We start from the raw sequence: 21,228 nt of genomic DNA on the forward strand, positions 1-21,228 counted from the left end.
ATCGGAGGAGCAGATCATGCTTCTGAGCTGATTAATATTTTTTCTTCTTGATATAGGGAGTATAGTGTTAATAACATTTCTCCATTGTTTCTAGCACTAGATTACTGAATGCTTCAGGAGCCCAGTCTGAGACTTAAAAAGCTGCCAAAATATTTTAAGACAAATGAGAATATGTAAACATACATGTTATCAGCTGTTTCATATTTGTGTTTTAGAGATAATGAGTCTCTAGTGGGCCACAAGAGCCCAATGGGATTAAAGATGTAAATTTCAAAATCTAGATTCCTTCCTACATTATCATATCTGGCTGGAGTTGTGTTTTCTCTGCATGTGAAACTATCAAGTCATTGTTTCTCAAGGGGGAATGCTTTGTCTATTAATAAAAATAATGAATTGCATAACAAATAATAGCAGGCCAAGCATGGACCAATAATGAAAACTTGTCATGAACTGAGGATTATGAATAATCCAATTCTGTGCACTTGAGCACACTTGGAAAGAGGATGGCAAGAAGGAAGAGGGAAGGGAGGGAAGGAAGGGAGAGAGGGAGGGAGGGAAGAGAAGGAGGGAGGGAGAGAGGAAGGATTAACTATATTATAGAGTTTACAGTGAGTTTACAGAAAGGAGGAATAAATTAGGTCTGAGCTTACAGTGAAATTTGAATTCACAACCAGGGGTTATGAGACTAATCTTTTAACCCTTGGAGAGCGAGAGAGCGAGAGCGAGAGCGAGCAAGCGAGCGAGCAAGAGAGAGAGAGAGAGAGAGAAAGTGTGTGTGTGTGTGTGTGTGTGTGTGTGTGTGTCTACACATATGTGTATATGTACCTACACTTTGAGCAAAACAATTTATCTGTACACACATACACTTCGAAGAAAACAACGAGCAAAAGCAACACCTTAAAGTCTGCAGTGCGCATAGTGTGGTCATTAGTATGTATTTCTGGAGATTGTTTAAAATTCTCTTATTTTGAAAGAATGTTTTGAGTTAAATCAGCAGTTGGTACTTCACAGCCTACAGGCCAAATTTGGCCTGCCACTTGTTTTATAAATAAAATTTTTGTAGAACACACTACACTCATTTATTTACATATTGTCTATGTCTGCTTTCACGCTACACAAGCAGAATTGAATAGTTGGGAAAGTGACTGTAGCCCACAAAGCATAAAATATTTACTCTCTGGCCTTTTACAGAGTAGGATGCCAACCTCTGAGTTTAATCCTCAATTTCAGCCCCTTCACAAATTATGTATTTCTTATAATCTAATGAGCTTTCTAAGGCTAATATATTTGTTCTGTTGAAAATTGTTTTGATCTCTCCGATTTTTTCCCAACTTTTTCATACTTATAGAAAAATTTGGAAAACATCTGTATACCTGTAACAGATTCATTAGTTAAAATTTTGCCATATTTGCTTCATCTCTCTATGTACATGTATACACACATGATTTCTTTGTTTTGTTTTGTTTTTTTTGCTGTTGAATTATTTGAAAGTTGCAGATATTATGCTCCTTCAGCACACATCTCTAAGAATAAGAGCATTTCCTACATAAGTCATTGTTTTAAAATTTAAAGATACATGTACGGGCTTCCCTGGTGGTGCAGTGGTTGAGAGTCCGCCTGCCGATGCAGGGGACACGGGTTCGTGCCCCGGTCCGGGAAGATCCCACATGCCGTGGAGCGGCTGGGCCCATGAGCCATGACCGCTGAGCCTGCGCGTCCAGAGCCTGTGCTCCGCAACGGGAGAGGCCACAACAGTGAGAGGCCCGCATACCACTAAAAAAAAAAAAAAAAAAAAAAAAAAGATACATGTACGGGCTTTTTGTTTATGTGGAAGAACTATTTCATTTCTATAGCATTTTATTCAACCCTGTGTTCCTATTTATAAATGGGAATTCCAAGTATAGTAATTATTTAGCTATTGATTATAACCTGAATAATGGTCCCCTAAAGATTTCCATGTCCTAATCCCTGGAATCTGTAAACACGTTCATTACCTTATATGGCAAAAGGGACTTTGTAGATGTAAGTAAGGAATCTTAAATGAAGAGATTATCCTGTATTACCTGGGTGGGCCCAGTGTAATCACAAGGGTCCTTATAAGAGGGAGGCAGGAGAGTTAAAAGGCAGAGAAGGTGATATGACATTGGAAGCAAAATCAATGAAAGAAATGTGACAGCACTACGCTTCTAGCATTGAAGATGGCGAGGCTCAGAATTCTCAAACCCATTTCAAAACCAGCAACTCATGGCTCCTTTTTTTTTTTAAAACAATGTTTCCCTCAATATCTCTCTTCTCTTGCATACTTTATTATAATTATCACGAAGAAACCTAGTGATACCTTCAGTACTTTGCTTGGAAGTTTCCTTAGCTGGACCATCCAGTTTGTTTGGTTCATTTTCTACTTTCTGTATAACTACAGGTGACAGGGTTGGTAAACTTTCTGTTACTGTGTTATAAGACCCCCCTGCCTCTAGTGTCTAATCAGGTGTCCCTACGTTCCTTAAAACCTGCACAGGTGGGCTCCTCAAAGTCTAAAATCTACTGTCAGTTCATGTCCATTTAGGCTTTTACTGCTGCTCCCCTTAAAGTCCCTCTAGCTACCTCCTCCTGCCCAGTTCCAAAACTTCTGCCACGTTTTAGGTGTTTGTTATGTTATCACCCTGCTTATGATACCAAAATCTGTATTAGTTATTTACTTAGCCATAGCAAATTACCCTAAAATTTAGGGTAATTAGCTTAAAACAACAAATTATTATCTCACAGTTTCTGTAGATTAGGAATCCAGGTGCAGTTTATCTAGATACCTTGGGTCAAGGTCTTTCATGAGGGTGTGGTCAAACCGTGAGCCAGGACTGCAGTCATCTCAAGGTTCAATTGGGAGAGGATCCCTTTCCAAACTCCCTCCTGTGAGTGTGGGCAGGCCTCAGGTCCTTGCTGGCCATTGGCTGGAGATATCAGTTCTTTTGCCACTTGGGCCTCTATAAGGCAGTTCACAGCATGCAGCTGGCTTCCTTCCAATCAAATAAGCAAGAAAGAGTACCCAAGACAGAAGAAACACTTTTGTGACCTAATCTCAGAAATAACATCCCGTCACTTTTGCCATATTCTAGTTGTTAGAAGCAAGTCACTAGATCCAGCTCACACTTAAAGGAAGGGGATTACACATGTCATGAATACCAGAAGCAGGGATCATGGGGGCTCAGTCTCAGGGAGTGTGGCCACAAACACTTTTAGCATGAAAATAATTTAGAAAAAGTTTAATATTCTCCGTAAGATCAAGCCAGATTCAGAATTAGGCCTCATAACATGTCTGACACTTTCTCCTGTAAATTATAGAAGCTTGACTGTCTGAAACCCTTGGGGAACCCGTCATTCTAGAAAGTCAGGTTTCTGGACAGATTTGTCCCATTTAAGACCAAACCTTAATATTTTGGTGTAGAATTCCTCTGCATTTTGATGACATATTTCTTTACCTTCTTAAATAAATACTTGATCATAATTTAAATTTTCATTTCATCCAAAGGAAATTATGTGTTATAAAGAGAAAAATGCCCATCTTCTCTTTATATAGGATATAGAACTGTTGGTCCCTTTCTTAAAAAACTCAAGGCTTCCTGTCTGCCTTTTATAATTTCTGTGTCTTCCTTTGTTTCATTTGTCACTTCTCAGTTATCAGTACTTGCCCATTGCCTTCCTGTTTGCTGTATCTGATTGCTACAGGTTGAGACCAGATAACTTACGATGGTTAAAACTGTGTAAAGGAAAAGGGACCTAATGGAGGACTGGATCTGCAGTCTGCAAGTGTGTTAACGACACCCATTTTAGCTGCTTGGAGACTTTTGTTTACACCTTAATTGTAAACTATTACTACAGGTGAGGCTGTGGTAACAGGTGACGTGGTACTGGGCATATTTGGTCAGCTTCTGATTAATCTTGTAAGAAAGCTGAAAGTGGCCTGAGGACAAGTAACAAGAATGATGCAGGGCTTCCCTGGTGGCACAGTGGTTGAGAGTCTGCCTGCCAATGCAGGGGACACGGGTTCATGCCCCGGTCCAGCCTGCACGTCCGGAGCCTGTGCTCTGCAACGGGAGAGGCCACAACAGTGAGAGGCCAGTGTACCGAAAAAAAAAAAGAATGATGCATTGCTTGCTTCAGCCAGTATTCAGGACCCCTTCTTTCTTGGGTTTTTGAAACTTCACAGGCAGCTTAGATAAATTCTCCTCCCTTCTCTAGCTCTGTAGCCTAGGTAGTTCCACGATTGAAGGCTTCGCTTATAACAGAGTTAATTATACCTCACTCCAGAAATTTGAATCTGACTTTAGTCTATAAACCCAAAACAACAAATACAATTTACTTTTCTATTTAAGTTATTTCTTTTGAAATGGTATACGTCACCAGCCAAAGCCTCTCAAATGGAAGCGTGCTGTCACCGTCACAAGTAAAAGCTATAAGGCAGGATTAAATATGCGGAGCTCACTTTTTTTTTTTCCTGGTACGCGGGCCTCTCACTGCCGCGGCCTCTCCTGTTGTGGAGCACAGGCTCCGGACACGCAGGCTCAGTGGCCATGGCTCACGGCCCCAGCCGCTCTGTGGCATGTGGGATCCTCCTGGACCAGGGCACGAACCCGTGTCCCCTGCATCGGCAGGCGGACTCTCAACCACTGCGCCACCAGGGAAGCCCTCACATTTTTATATGCATTTCTTTTAGACCTTGTTTAGTGTTTTGCTCTGTGAGAAGATCAAGAGCAGTGTGGTAATCTTTATAAATTGTTAGACACAGACCAGGAGCCCTGCTCGAGGGGGCAAGGGTGGAACTGAGAAAGGATTCCTTGTGGTATTCAGGCTTTGAGAAACTTCTTTCAGAATCGCAAAATGTTAGAGCTTGGAAGGGAGTGGTTAAAAAAAAAACCCCTTAGTCCTTTTCCCTCAGCTCCAGTGTCTTGCACATAGTTAACAATACAGCTAAAGTTTATGGGAAGTACACATCTCTCCTTCTTATCTTTTTTCTCTGCATAACATAGAATTCCTTTTCCAGTAATAATGTGTTCCTTTACTTAGCAGTCTTATAAATAGTGGTTTCCAGCTTCTGCAAAGCTTTCAGCCACACGTTGCTCACATGGACCTCAGAGAACATACATACTATGAGTACACCCTCACCACATGTTTCTTTAAAACTAAGTACTATTGGGTCCTTTAATTTTAGCATCTCTTCTTCTCCTTTTCTATCTCCAGCTTTGCAGAGACCACCAAACTAGAGACCCCAAACCCGTTTGTCACCACTAAAACGTAATATATGAAGATGGAAAGCTGTTGGAGGAATAGTAAATGACTTAGCAGAGTGGAAGATAGCTGAATTCATATGCCTGAAAAAAGGGGGATGCAAGCAAGCAGAGGAACAAGAAACAAGCCAGCTCACCCTGAACCCTACAAAAGTTCAGGGATTTGGAAACATCAGGTATTAGGGGAGGGGGATGAGGTCTGATACTAAAAAGAGAGAGATCAAAAGTCTGTATAGAGCAGTTAGACTTCCAGATCACCACCCTTCCCCTCCCCTTGCAGAAGAAGTACATTCTCTTAGAGGGAAAATAGGGACATTAGGAATAGAGTTAGGGCTCCAAATTGAAAACCAGAGCATTAAGTGAAAGTCTGCTTTCTGAAAAAATAAATTATCATTAGATGATGCCTCAATTCTCTACCTCTACCCAGCTGAAGAATGCTGGTACCAAGGTAAGAGATTGTGGTGCTTTCTCTACGTTCTTAACTACCCCCCAAAAAAGCCTACAAACATGATACATGGAGAACCCTGACCAAGTAAAAGCTGGCTGAGGAAGTATACCTGCAGTTAGACTCAACCCTCATAAACGGAACTCTGCGTCATAGCCAAGACTCACTGGACGTTTGTAGAACTTCTCTAACATGAAAGAGACTAAAAGAAAGATAAAAAAAGAACCTCAGAGGAAACAACATGTAAAGAGCAAAAGAAACGTAAATGAACTATAATTAACGTTCTTTAAAAGTAGAACAGGGACTTCCCTGGTGGCGCAGTGGTTAAGAATCTGCCTGCCAATGCAGGGGACACGGGTTCAAGCCCTATTCCGGGAAGACCCCAGATGCCGCGGAGCAGCTAAGCCCATGCACTACAACAACTGAGCCTGTGCTCTAGAGCCCGCGAGCCACAACTACTGAGCCCGCCTGCTGCAACTCCTGAAGCCCGCGCACCTAGAGCCCGTGCTCCGCAACAAGAGAAGCCACTGCAATGAAAAGCCTGCGCACCGCAACAAAGAGTAGCCCCTGCTCGACACAACCAGAGAAAACCCACACACAGCAACGAAGACCCAATGCAGCCATAAATAAATAAATAAATTTATTTTAAAAAAAACAACGTAGAACAAAAAGACCAAGAGATGACTTGGAGAGGAAAAAAAATTAGAGGCTTAATTCAAGTGGTCCAACATTTGACTAATCGGAGTCCAAGAAAAATAGAGAAAATGATGAGTGGGAAATTATCAAAGTAATAATTTAAGGATATTCCCAAGAACAGAAGGACATGCATCTCCAATACCAATGAGTGAAGAAAATGAGCCTCATCAAGGCACCTTATCATAAAATTATAGAACCACCAGGGATAAAGAGAAAATTCTTAAATCTTGCAGAGTGAAAACAAAGGTCACATACAAAGGACCAGGAATTAGAATGATATCAGCCTTGTCAGCAGAAACATGGGAAAATAGAAGACAATGAACAATGCCATAATTTCAGAGAGAAAATTACTATATTCTAGAATTATATAACCAGATGAACTTTCAGCCAGGTGTTAGGATAAGATAAAGACATTTTCAGACATGCAAAAAGACTAATACTGTATATTATCACTTATACGTGGAACCAAAAAAAATAAAGCAAGCTAGAGAATATAACGAAAAGAAACAGACTCACAGAAATGGAAAACAAACTAGTGCTTACCAGTGGGGAGAGGGAAGGGGGGGCGGGTCAAGATAGAGGTAAGGGATTAAAAGGTACAAACTACTATTGTAAAATAAGTTACAAAGATACATTGTACACCACAGGGAATATAACCAACATTTTATAATAACTATAAACAGAGTATAATTTTTAAAAATTGTGAATCACTGTGTTGTACACCTGAAACTTATGTAATATTGTAAATCAACTGTACCTCAATTTTTTTTTTTTTTTGGATAGGAAAGTAGGATTTATTGATGGGCATGAGTAAGGAGGGGACAGCGCCAAGGCTGTCATGCGGGCAGGGCACGCCATTCGTCCAGGGGCCACGATTAGGGATGTATTTGACTCCACAGCCTTCTGGGATGAGCTGCTTTTCTGGCACCATGTTTTCAAATTCATCTGCATTAAACTTAGTGAATCCCCACTTGGAGATGTGGATCTTCTGGCAGCCAGGGAACTTGAACTTGGCCCTGCAGAGGGCCTCAAGCACATGCTCCTTGTTCTGCATCTTGGTGCGGATAGACATTATGACTTAGCCTATGTGGACCCTGGCCACTGTGCCCTGGGGCTTTCCAAAGGCACCGCGCATACCCGTCTGGAGCCTAGAGTGGGGACAGCATGCCAGTCGTTAATGTCCACTGGAAAGGGCTGTCTCCAAGGTCCGTTAGGGCAACCCGTACAGGCAAAGGGCTGCATACACTACTGAGGAGGCTGCTGTTTGCAGCCATTGTGCACCGGGCCCCCATGGGGTTATGCCTCAATTGAAAAAAAAGAAAGAAAGGGAAAATGGGGAAAATGGGCAAAAGATCTGAATAGACACACCTTGCTGAAGGAAAATATACCAATGGCAGCTAAGCATATGAAAAGGTGCTCAACATTGTATGTCATTAGGAAAATCCAAATTAAAGCAATGAGATAGCGCTACGCACCTAGTAGAATGGCCAAAATTCAAAACACTGACACCACCATATCATTGTGAGGATGTGGAGTAACAGAAACCTCATACATTGCTGGTGGGAATGCAAAATGGTGCAGCCACTTGGAAGACAGCTTGGCAGTTCCTTATAAAATTAAACATACACTTACCTTGTAATCCAGCCATCACATTCCTTGGTATTTACCCAAATGAGTTGAAAACTTATGTTCACACAAAACCTGTACACAGATGTTTACAGCAGCTTTGTTCATAATTGCTACAACTGTAAGCCACCAAGATGTCCTTTAGTAGGTAAATGGGTAAATAAATATCCAGGCAATGGAACATTATTCAGTGATTAAAAGAAGTGAGTTATCAAGTTGCAAAAAGACATAGAGGAACCTTAAGTGCATATTACTAAGTGAAAGAAGCCAATCAAAAGGCTGCATACTGTATGATTCCAGCTCTATGGAGATAGTAAAAAGATTGGGAGAAGGTAGGGAGGGCTAGATAGACGGAGCACAGGGCATTTTTATGCTAGTGGAACTATTCTGTGTGCTACTGTAATGATGGATACATGTGTCAAAACCCATAGAAAGTACAACACAGAGAGTGAACCCTAGTGCAAACTAAAACTTCAGTTAATAACAGTATATCTATGCTGGTTTGTTAATTGTAACAAATGTACCACAGTAACGCAGGATGTTAATAATTGGGGAAAACTGTAGGAGACGGAGAGGAAGTATATGGGGACTCTGCTTTCAACTCACTTTTTCTGTAAACCTAAATCTGCTCTACAAATAAAGTCTATTATTTAAAAAGTATATGAGGCAATTACTAACTCTAGCTAAAACAGCACAAATTGTGTAAGAAAATCTAACTGTGATATTTATATTGTCAAAATAATGAAAACTTACAGAATGTGGCTTTAAACAAAAATTATTGTATAATTTTTGAGAGACTAGGGGAAGGGAAGTATTACGACCTAATATCCTCATCTGTCATAATAGAAAGTCTGTGTAACAGAAGTGAACGTCTGAACGTGTTCCTATCCAAAGGCGTTTCCTCCCCTGTGTACCAAGCCCATCTCCCTGTTTCCTATATCATCACATTTTGCATTCCAGCAGAATCTTTCCCATCAACAAACAAATATGCCTTTAATTCTTCTATCTTAACACACACACACACACACACACACACACACACACACACACACACACGCACACACACACCCTACACTTATGCCAGGTGCCCTGCCACTGCCATTCCATTTCTTTGCTTCCCTTTACTTAAAAGCTCGTTTTCTGTACTCCTGTCTCCAGTTCCACTCCCTCTATTTTTTCTTACATTCACTCCATTCAGAATTTCACAACTACCATTCTACTTAATTTGCTCTTGTCAAAGTCACAGTGACCTTCACACTGCTTAGCCAATGGTCAGTTATCATCTTGTCTCCCAGCCTCTTTTGATACAATTGATTACTCCCTCCTTGATACGTTTCCTTCACCTGGCTTCTAGACACCACTTTTTACATTTTTCCTTCTGTGTCATTGGTGACCTCTTCTCAGTCTTCTTTGCTGATTCTTCCTCTTCTCTCTGACCTCTTAATGTTAGAATGCCCCCATATCTCAGTCTTAATTTCTCTGCTCTTCTCTCTCTACCCTGAGCACCTGGATAACCCAGGTATCAGGTATCAAGTTTTAAATACCATCTATAAGTTGATGATTCTCAAATTTATAGATCCCAGCCCAGACCTCTTCCATGAACCCTAGATTTGTATATCTAACTGGCTACTTGACATTTTCATTTATTGTCTAATAGACATCTGAAGCTTAACATTTCTGAAATTGAACGCCTGAAAAGCTGCTATATCCAGGACCTTTCCCAACTGAGTTGATGGCAACTTCATATTTCCAGTTGGTAGTTGCTTAGGCCAAAAGCCTTGGAGTCATCCTTGACTCCCCTTTGCTCTCTCACATTCCACATCCAGTCTGTTAGGAAATCTAGACATGATTAGGAAAAGAAAATTCACAAACGTACCACTTCTCACCACCTCCACCGCTGCCTCCTTGTCATCCTGTCTTGTCTGGATTACTGCTGTTGCCTCCGCACTTCTGTCCTTGGCCCTTTACAGTCTAAACAGAGCAATTAGGATGACCCTTTTAAAATCTAAGCCCCATCATGGTACTTAGTAGCCTCCCATTTCACTACACTGGACAAATTAATTTCTCTGTGCCTCAGTTGCTTCATCTGTAAAAAGAGAATAATACCTCCCTCAGGAGATTGCGGGATTCGATAAGGTGATAAATGTGAAACGCATGCTCAACACTAACCTGATGCAGAGAAGATAATAAAGTTTAGCTGCTGTTCGTATTATTTTTATTGCCAATGCACCCTCTAAATCAGAAGCCTACTTTTGTTTCCTTGTTGTTCTTCAGTGCTTGAGGTGGGAGGGCTCTGTACAAGCCTTTGGATTCTGACGGCCTAGCTCATTTCTGTCTAGCAAAATCCTCAGTTCATTAGTACCAGAGATTAGTATGTCCAGAAACACTGTTCCTTTAGCCAGAGGAAATTCCACTCCTAACTTTGCCGTACTTGGTTTCCCGCACTAAATAGGAACTGCTTTGTCAGTAGAAAGTGTTCTTTTTGTCAGTACTGTAGTTCCTAACTTTTGAAGCATTTTTTCCCTAAAGGATAATGAGAGGAGACAGCTTCCCACTTATTTTTTGATTGAGCCTTTTGTCTGATGTCTTATCCTGAACTCCCCCCCACTTTTTTTTATTACATTTGTAACATCACATATTTAAGGTTTTGGTTTTTTCCCCCCTTTCATATAAGCCTTACCTCTCTGGAACTGTTGATTTCTGGAAGACACTTATAATATTTAATGTTCCCACTCGTACATTCTGTCATGCCTTACAACAAACCAAAAAGAGAAGGGAAAATTTAACAGTTAGATTTGCTAATAGTAGTAAAATGCAAAGAGCGTGGTATAATGGGAGAGTGCTGAGCCAGGGCCTTCTGAGCCTCACTCTGCCGCTAACTAGTTGTATGACCCCGTGGGCTTGCGTTGAACCTTCTGCTTGAATTCTAGCAGAAGAGGCTAGCTAAGAGAGAGGAGAGTTGGTTTCTGAGAGGATGTGAGGAATATAAGAAAAGTTTCTTAGGGACCAAACCCACTAACACTGGAAGAGGCACTGGGGCAAACAAACTTGTTCTGGTTCGGTAAAGGAGCCAAGGCACAGGACCCTAGGCCTGAGCAGCTTATGCTTAGAGACTTGGAGGATGGGGGTTGGGACTCAGTTCCCTGAATAGAGGGAGAAGGAAAGACACTTGAGAATCTGGTAAAAAGCAAAAACAAAAAACCTATTCTAATGGCTTGAGCCCCTGCTTTGGATATAGTGTCTGCTTGTCCCACAGATAGTAGAGACAGGCACAGTGGAAGTCAGTGTTAACATGATACACACACACTTCCTACATCAGAAAGCTGGAACAGCAAGCAATACAGTGTTATATGTCAATTATATCTCAGTAAAACTGGGGGGAAATGAAGAAAGCTGGAACACTCTCTGGACTGTGGTGCTGGGGTAAAGCAAACAGGATTCTGACATGCAGCTTCTTCAGGGAGCAGTTAGGCCAACCCTCCAGTGACCTGGGACTCTTTGAGGGTATGAAGGTTTCGAGGCACTCCTAGCAACTGCATTGTTGTTATCCTGCACTCACCTCAGCTACCAGTGTGATGCATATCTAAAGAAATATCTTATGCATAAGCCTCTTCTCTCTGCTTTAATTTAGCCTTCCTAGAACTGTAGCAGAGACCCTAAAGAATAGACCAGGTTTTAGAAATTGCAGAGAAAGAGACAGGAAAACAGTACCTTCATTCTCTCAATCTCAGAAGGAATACTGCTACTTTTAGAAGTGGATCAGTCATCTTATGACCAAGTAAAAATCCTTTAGGTCTGTAGGCTTCAGTAGTCACCATTTAGAGGATTTCTTTGTGCTCTGAGGGGCTACCCAGTGACTCTCTTCCCAATGACAATCCATAGTTTCTTCCTGTAGTTTCTCGAGTCCAGCAGTTATCAAACTGTAGCTGATGGAGACTTTCTTCACTCTTGATTGACATGAATAGTTCCCAGTTTTTTTCTGTTGTTGACAGTGTTGAAACAAACATCTTTGCACTTAAAGTGTGTGTGTATGTATGTGTGAAAGAGAGAGCAAGACAGAGCGAGAGTAGTAAATTCCTAAGCTACTGGCTTGTTTTGTTATTGAAGTGTAACATACATAGAGAAAAGTATCCAAGTCATAGCTCAATAAATGATCACAAAATGAACACATCTTTATAATCGCTACCCATATCAAGACAGAAAACTACCAGCACGCTGGAAGCCTCTCTCATCCCCCTGCCAATCACCACCACCCTGCTCCTCCCCAGAGTAAACAGTATCCCGATTTCTAACATCAGAGTTGCTTTGCCTATTTTTGAGCTTTAAAAGTTTTAAATGTGTCAATAGTATATTATTTTTGGAGATCTGGCTTGTTTCTCCTCATTATGTGTTGGGATTCATCTACATTGTTGGTTTAGTAGTAGTTCATTTTTAAAATTGCAGTATGGCATATCATTATATAGATAAACACATTTATTTATTCGTTCTAACTGTACTGCTCTGCAGTGCCACCTTTGTCATAAACCAGTTATCTCTAAATGGGGGTCTGTTTCTGGACTCTTCATTTTGTTTCATTAATATATTTGTCTATCCTCATGCCAAAACCTTACCGTCTTGATTATAGCTATGTTTTTTGTATGTATAGGTGTATAATATTCTATTATGATAGAATAAGTCCTTCCACTTTGTTCTTTTTAAGATTACCTTGATTATTCTTGGCCCTATGCATTTCCATAAAACTTCTACAATCAGCTTGAAATTATTCCTACCCCTATCCCTACCCCTACCCCTACCCCCACCCCAAAAAGCATGCTAGAATTTTTATTGGAAATCCTTTGAGGAGAATGGACAGCTTTACTATGTTGAATGTTACAATCCCTGAAAGTGGTATGTCTCTCTATTTATTTGGTCTTTAATTTCTCTCAATAATATTTTATAGTTTTCTATGTAAGCATCTTATACACCTTTTAAAAAACTATTGCCTAATTATTGCTGCTATTAGAAACATACTTTTATATGTTGAAAAGAGTAAGTTTTTAATAAGATTTTACAAGGTTAAAAGTATATATCATTTTAAGAACCACCTAATATTCAAATTATTATGGGAATATTGGGTACATTAAGAAAAGTAAAGCTGAATTAAATCCAGAGTTGTAGGGTTGGAGATGTCAGAAGGAAATCAGGAGGAGCCTATTCTTAAATTATGTGAATTCTGTGTTGGTTGCTGGAGAGAGAAGGCTTGGGCTTGCTTTCTCTCTCAGCTAAAATGATTGGAACTTGGAATGTTAGGATGCTTTTCTTTCTTCTTCAGAGACTCTACGCCCTCTCCCAGCCAGCCCACAAGTTGGGAGCACCCAGGCAAAAGTAGAGCAAGTGGGGTCAGAGTGAATAGGGATTTCACTCAGTCCTCAACTCAGGCTGCTTCTGCACTGACAGGCTTCCTTCCCGTTCTAAAACTTGCCAAAAATGAAGCAGTGAGCCCATCCACTATCAGTCCTTGCAAGCATCCCAAAGTGATGATGACAGTACCTGTTTCCTTAAACTCATACTTGGCTTTGTTTTTCCAGGTCTATAAAGGAGAATTTCAGCTACCTGAATTTCTTAAAGGAAAACCTCAGGTACTGTGTCTGCTTCCTCCTCTTGATATACAATAAGATGGGCTCTTGCATTGAAGTAATCTTTTCAAAGAGATAAATCTATGTGCTGGTGGTAGAAAGACTGGCTTCTGCAGGGATATCAGCTCGGTGCTTTGTGACCACCTAGAGGGGTGGGATAGGGAGGGTGGGAGGGAGACGCCAGAGGGAGGAGATGTGGGGATATATGTATATGTATAGCTGATTCACTTTGTTATAAAACAGAAGCTAACACGCCATTGTAAAGCAATTATACTCCAATAAAGATGTTAAAAAACAGAAAAAAGAAAGAAAGACTGGCTTCTGGTAATTGTTGGTTTTAACAATCTGTGTTAAACAGATTTGTTAAATTTAACAATTTAACACAGTCTGAATTTCAGAGGGCTCCGTGTCTTCCAAGAGTAGGGAAATACTTTATTGATAACTAAAATCTGATTGCTTGAGGTCGCCCACAAGCCACACAGTATTCCACATATAAGGAGCCTGCCTTGGTGAATCTGCTCCAGGCTTCTGATACCTAACTTGAAATAAAAATGTATAGCCACCCTTTGTTCTTATTACATATACATCCATGGCCTTTTCATTTTTCTCATTTGGAGCCTAGAAGACTTGTGAATACATTATACACACAGCCATTGACCCTCAACTGCTAAGTCCCCCAAGTTGGGAATGGATGGTATGAGTTTGAAGTTTATAACTTTTACTTTTTAAAAAATTAATTAAAACAGATCCAGAGTTCTCCTTGTAATGTCACACTGTCACTTACTTGGATTCCAATATTGTTTCTTGAGTTGAAGAGAAATAGGTGACGTTATGGCCGACAGGCCTAGAGTAGCCCAGAGTGTCCTGCATGAGCGCATCACCTGCCATTCCTATGTAGTAGTGGGAAGAAATCAATGACTACAGCCTGAGTCCAGCAGAAGACTTCCCTGTCCAGCATGGTGATAATACATGTTGCCTCCAGGCTGCTGCTATCAGTGATTAGCTTGTTAATAGGAAATGAAGACCCAGCACTGAACTCAGTTTCTAAAAGTGTTCCAGATCTGGGTTGTTGAGGGGAACCTCACAGATTGTGTGAAGTCGTGTTGCCTAAAGCAAGCCTAGAGTACATGGGCTTCTCTGTAAGAGCAGCTGTGTCTCACACCAGGATTGAAGGCTCTGTCTTCTCAGATCCTTGTCTCATAACAACCGTCAATAACTGATACATATTACTTGACTGTTTTAAACTACTTTCATGGTATATGCTTATTAACATATATTTAATTTTAATCCATCCATTGATTCATTTATTTAAAAATGTCTACTGAATTACTTTTATGTGTGAGAAATTGAAATAAGGCCTCAAGAGTCAGAGGAAAAAAAAGATCTTCTCAGAGGAACTCCTTATCTATCCAAAAGACTCTGATCAACTTTTGCAGACAAAGGGGCACAGGGGCCCTGAGCCTTGGCTGGGCAAGATGTGCCAGAAACCTGGATGGATTCGTGAACAAGTTGTCACTCACTTACAGGCTATGGTAACTGGAGCCAGAGAATAATCCAGGAGGGGGAGTCTTGAAGAAATGTCAACTCCAAAGGCTGTTTTGCATAGTAAGCCTGAAGGAGTCAAGAAAGGGAATTTGAGACTAAAACTAAAGGGACACCCCTGCTTCGCAGCATACATAAAAATCATTTCCAGGTTGGTTATAGGCCTAACTGTGAAAGGCAAAATAATAAAGTTTCTAGGAGGCAATAAAGGAGAATATCTTCATGACCTTAAAAGAGAGGGATTTCTTAAGTGAGTTATAAAAAATACTGATCATTAATTTAATTAATTTATTTATTTAAACATCTTTATTGGAGTATAATTGCTTTACAATGGTGTGTTAGTTTCTGCTTTATAACAAAGTGAATCAGCTATACATATACATATATCCCCATTTCTCCTCCCTCTTGCATCTCCACCCTTCTTATCCCACTCCTCTAGGTGGTCACAAAGCAGGGAGCTGATCTCCCTGTGTTATGCGGCTGCTTCCCACTAGCTATCTGTTTTACATTTGGTAGTGTATATATTAGTCCATGCCACTCTCTTACATCGTCCCAGCTTACCCTTCCCCCTCCCCATGTCCTCAAGTCCATTCTCTACATCTGCATCATTATTCCTGTCCTGCCCCTAGGTTCTTCATAACCATTTTTTTTTTTTAGATTCCATATATATGTGTTAGCATACGGTATTTGTTTTTCTCTTTCTGACTTACTTCACTCTGTATGACAGACTGTAGGTCCATGCACCTCACTACAAATAACTCAATTTTGTTTCTTTTTATGGATCATTAATTTTAAAATGGATAATTTGGACTACATTAAAATTGAGAACATTTACTTATTAGAAAGCATCATAAAGACAGTAAAAAAGGACACCTTAAGGGGGGGAAATTTTTGAAACAAAAGATTCATCAGTATAGAGAATTCCTACAAATAAATAAGGAAAAGGTAATAAAAAATTGGGCAAAAGACTTAGCATAGGCACTTCAAGCCCCGTTCTGGTTAGTTTCATTTAATGTATCACACACATACTAGAAAAAAGCCTATAAGGCTTTTATTTAACGTCTAATACATGAGAAAACTGAAGCCCACAGAACTCTCAGGATTACATTTAGCTAGAATTCTGACAAAACTCAGGAAAGTGCTATACTTAAGATTATAGTCTTGGGAATTCCCTGGCGTCCAGTGGTTAGGACTCTGCACTTCCACTGCCGGGGGCCCGGATTTGATCACTGGTGGGGGAACTAAGATCCCACAAGCCACACAGTGTGGCCAAATATATATATATATAGTTTTGTTATAAAGGAAACAATTCAAGATCAACCAAATGAAGAGACACATAGGACAAGGTCTGGGAGAGTCTCAGACTCGGAGTTTCTGTGCCCATTCCCTGTGGTATCAGTGTACTTCTCCCTCAGAGCACATCAGCGTGATCACCAACCAGGGCGCTCCACTGAACTTCGGCATCCAGAGTTTTTACTGAAGTCTAAGTACATAGGCATGATTGATTGACTCACTGGCATGGAATTGAACTCAATCCCCAGTCATAGTCCCCTTCCCAGAAGCTGGGCTGGCTCAGAGCCCCAACCCTCAAATCACAGGTTGGTCTTCCTGGTGACCAGCCCTCATCCTGAGTCATCTCATCTCTTAGCAGAAACTCAGGTATGATCTAAGGGGCTCATGAATAACAAAGACACTCCTGTTACCTGGAAAATTCCAAGGATTTAGAGTCTCCCTACCAGGAACGAGAGCCAAAGGCCAGTCATCTTCTTTATTATACAACAGTAGCAGACGGAATTCATTAGAAAGTCTCTGATCACAGCCTGCAAGCTACACCTGATATTTTGACAAGAGCAGTCACTTCTCATGCTAACCAACGTTAAAACATCTTTTGCTTCCTTCCACAGACTGAGCAAGTGGAATAACAGAGCCAGGAACCTCTTGCATACTTGAGGTGAGGTTGGGGACATTGCTGGGTCTTTGGGTTTCACTGCTTAGGCTCTCGGGAGGCAGCGCAGCAGGTGGAGGGCACAGCCCTGGGGTCAGCTCACCTGCTTTGGAATCTCGGCTCTGTGTGGCATTGAGCAAGTTACTTAACTTCTCTGTGTCTTAGTTTCTGCATCTGTAAAATGAGGATGATGTTAATAAGAGAGTGGTAGAATTAACCATGATAATGTCTGCCAGAAGCCTGGCACATAGTAAGCACTCAAACAGTGTTAGTTATTATTTTCAGTGTGAGGAGGGGTTTAAAATGATAAAATATTTTAGCTGAAAGAAACCTGAAGGCCATCAACCTCAACCACCTGTTTACTGATAAGGAAACTGATCCTAGAGAGAGGATTTGTCAAGTTCACATCATAGGTCGGAAAAACCCAAGGCTAAAGAGCACCGTCTCCTGACATCCAGCCGGTGATTCTTTCACCACCCTGTACTGCTTCCTCTGTATGCTGGATGTGCAGATGTTTTTGCGCTAATATTTTCGGGAGTTGCCTGGTTGGTTTTTCAACCTTGCTGATGTTAATGCATTATGCTGTCTTAATGTTTGTAACCTGTGTTGTCTCATTGTAGTTAAAGGCTACAGTGTGGAGCAGGACTTATCAGCCCTTTCTATCTGAGTAATCATCAGGTGCATGTCCAGGGATACCAGCCAATTAGTGGCAAAGCTGGTTTCTGAACCTAGACCTCCTGACATGGCTGCTCAGACCTCACACCCCTATCCCACACTTTCTTAAGATTCTGTTTTGCTCTGAATATTTTGGTTATGCCTTAGATCATTTGGAACTTGAAAAGCTTTCTTTAAAATATGATTTTTCCTGGGAATTCCCTAGCAGCCAAGGGGTTAGGGCTCTGTGCTTCCACTACAGGGGGCAGGGTTTGATCCCTGGTCGAGGAAGTAAGGTTCCACAGCCGTGCAGTGTGGGGAAAAAAATTAAATAAAGTAAAATAAAATAAAATACTAAAATAAATAAAAAGAAAACCTATTATAAAAAAGTAAAAAAGTAAAAAATAAAATCTGTTTTTTTCTTATAGTTTTGTTTGCTGTTTTATTTTTATTTTATATAATAACCATGTATTGAGTGTGTACTCCATACCAGGTGTAAAATACCAAGCATCATATATATATATAGTATATATATGATATAGGATATATTATATGATATCTATAATAAATATATATATTATTCATATATATACATATATGAATGATTTCATTCAAGTTTCAAACCACTCTGGCAAGTAGGTGATATTATTCCTCTTTTACTGTTGAGAAAATTGAGATTGAATAATTTGATTTGAATAAGAGGTTTTTATGACTTGCTGTGTGCTAATAGATTATAGATAGAAAAAACACATGAATGCCATGCTATGCCATGTCAAAATCACGGATGGCAGTGAGTTAATATTCATAGGTCTTAGGAATTATGATTGCCTTTTTTGCTAAGAAGCAAATGCTAAATGTAGACTTCAACTCGATGGGCATACACGTATAACAGCCGTTATCAGGCCTTGGATAATTTTGTTTATTCAAAAATACTTTCAAAAGTATAGATAGGGCTTCCCCGGTGGCGCAGTGGTTGAGAGTCCGCCTGCCGATGCAGGGGACGTGGGTTCATGCTCCGGTCCGGGAGGATCCCGCATGCCGCAGAGCGGCTGGGCACGTGGGCCATGGCCGCTGGGCCTGCACATCCGGAGCCTGTGCTCCGCGACGGGAGAGGCCACAGCAGTGAGAGGCCCACGTACCGAAAAAAAAAAAAAAGTATAGATAAATTCCCTCCTGGAAACATGCATACAGGGATTCATTACTGACCAGCCGTTTTACAAGACAGAATGCAGTGTCAGTGGACTCCAGCCTTGAGTGGTCTCCACAGCAGCATCTCATCCTTGTTTGCTTATCGAGGCTTGTAGGTGCCCACGTGCAATGAGAGAAGGACTCGGGAGAAGCTAGGAAGACATCAAAGCATCTCAAGACAAAGCATAGTCTTTTTCTTGTCTTTTGGATCCCTTTGGCATATGTGTTTCCTAAAGCTTCCTATAAAGAATCTCAGTATCCACTTCTTCATACTGAGTCAGCATGTTCGACCCCTGGACATTTGACGTCCCTGTCAGTGCCCCTGCAGTAGCTTCAATTGCAGATGACAGTTGCAGTCATTTAGAAATGGGCAGGAACAGCCCTTGCTTTGGCTGCCATCCTTTTGTGTTGCACATCGAAGCTACTGGCAGGCATCTAAAAGCATCCCAGACTGAGGGAGAGTGTGCCTCTCTGGTAGTCCTGAGGTAGCTGTTCTCATAATGGTCCATCCCCCTACCTATCTGCCTGGCTTGTGCCAGGCCCACAGCTGGAAAGGAGGCGGTGTCATGCAGGGGAGAACAAACTGACTGCATACCTGTAACACATTCTGTTTGTTTGCCCTAGGGAAGACTGCTGCCTTTTCAGCAGCAGAGAAGTTTCTAGGACTGGCTGTTTCTAGGACTGGCTGTCCCCTGCTGAGATCAGTGGAGTATAGGTACCATGGCCCGCATCTCCTTCTCATTTGCCAGTCTCTTCCCACTGAGAGGGTGGGATGTCAGCACACATTCGGACCCTCCTGAGTGACCTGCTTCTTCCCGAGTACAGTGCTCTTGATTACGTGCACGGGCCTGTGGAGAAGGAGCCCAGAGAGGATGTGTGCTTTCTCTTAAAACTGCTCTGGTCCTCATCTTTTCTTACCAGATTCCAAACTTTGTTTTCAAGGGGAGGGTTTAAAGATGGGATTCTGTAAGCAAAATTGGGTAGTTTCATCTTGGAATAGGTTGTCTGTACATGTTCTAATGTTTTGTAGAACACTTGTACCTGTTTAAATGTATTGATGTGGATAATATTAAATATCTTAATTATTTAAATAATTCATTGTATTGTTTCTGAGAAGTTGAGGAATTACCACATACATTTACAACTTGATGACTTTTGTATTTTATTTTTCAAAATAAAAGCTTTAAATGTGAAGCACTGGTAGTTTACATGTTTTCATTACTGTAATTTCTGAGAAGCAATAAGACCTATCAGATAATGATCTGATAAACCAGTTTCTTCAGTTGCTGTATTTTAGATATTCCCCTCTATACATCATAATTTCTTAGTGAAGTTTTTGCTATAATTTATTTCAGAGAGACCTGCTACCATCCTTTTGTCTCAGAATCCTGTTCTTCTCTTTCCTTCTCAATTCTCTGGTCTCCATAAATTCTAATTCCTCAGAAAGACTTTCCCTGATCCCCTTCCTGCCTGCCTTATTCTCAATATCACCTTATCACACTTTGCAGTTTTTAATGTTTCTTAACTTCTTAAATTGTCTATCTCTTATACTAGATGGTAAGTTCCTGGAAGACAGAGACTATGTCTTTTCTTGTCCATTTTTGTACCCCTGACACCTAGCAGAATGTCTGGCACATTGTAAGAACCTAGTAAAATATTTGGTAAATGATTAATCCTCCCAGACAGAAACTTCTAACATATCATTTTCAAATGAAGAAACAGAGGCTCAGCCAGGTCAAGCCACGTACACAAGGCCCCTCAGCTACTGCCACAGTGGTGACCTGGTATCTAAGCCTGACTCTAGTGTCCTTCTTGCCGCTCCACGCCCCTAGCCGTGTTCCCTTCAACTGAAAATTAATACTGCTGCCACATCAATCCTTTGTTCAGCACCGTGTCTTAAGTCACTCTTTTGTTCAAAAACCTTCTTTGATTCTCCGATGCCTCGCACGTTACATGTAAACTGTTCTGTCTCTGCAGTGTAGCCTCACCACCCCCTTGTGAACAGTACACCTCTTCCCTGTCTCCTTACCCTCTGCTTTCTGCTTCTTCCAGATGCCCAGAAACCTAATCCCCTCTCCCCTCTCCCTGGGAAATCCCAGCCCTGTTAAGGGCTCAGCTGTTGTAAGTCCCATTTCTTGTTACTGCTCTAGTTACTACTGGTCCAGCCTCCAGATAGCAATAAAATCAGCTTCAGTATAGCATAATTTGTTTTTGGTTTTGGTTTTTTGCTTATTTCCT

The 21,228-nt window shown here is 41.0% G+C and overlaps 1 protein-coding gene and 1 pseudogene across 9 annotated transcripts in view; one reads left to right on the forward strand and one right to left on the reverse strand.

Moving 5' to 3' along the window:
- The window catches only part of TPST1 (tyrosylprotein sulfotransferase 1), a 165,866-nt gene extending 145,682 nt beyond the window's left edge, over positions 1 to 20,184 (forward strand). For 4 of the 9 annotated variants that reach the window (XM_060123194.1, XM_060123195.1, XM_060123199.1 and 1 more), the window contains 3 exons: positions 13,614 to 13,664; positions 17,108 to 17,154; positions 19,615 to 20,184. In XM_060123194.1, the coding sequence (XP_059979177.1) occupies positions 13,614 to 13,664; positions 17,108 to 17,125 (69 nt within the window). In that variant the 3' untranslated portion in view covers positions 17,126 to 17,154; positions 19,615 to 20,184. Of the gene's footprint in view, positions 1 to 13,613; positions 13,665 to 17,107; positions 17,155 to 17,468; positions 18,230 to 19,614 lie in introns of those variants that run through there. The other 5 variants (XM_060123200.1, XM_060123196.1, XM_060123201.1 and 2 more) reach the window with 3 other exon arrangements.
- On the reverse strand, positions 7,613 to 7,727 carry LOC132506615 (small nucleolar RNA SNORA70; annotated as a pseudogene).
- Positions 20,185 to 21,228: the final 1,044 nt, after the last annotated feature.

Source organism: Lagenorhynchus albirostris, chromosome 15, assembly GCF_949774975.1.
Source record: "Lagenorhynchus albirostris chromosome 15, mLagAlb1.1, whole genome shotgun sequence".
In the NCBI taxonomy this organism is placed as follows: Eukaryota; Metazoa; Chordata; class Mammalia; order Artiodactyla; family Delphinidae; genus Lagenorhynchus; species Lagenorhynchus albirostris.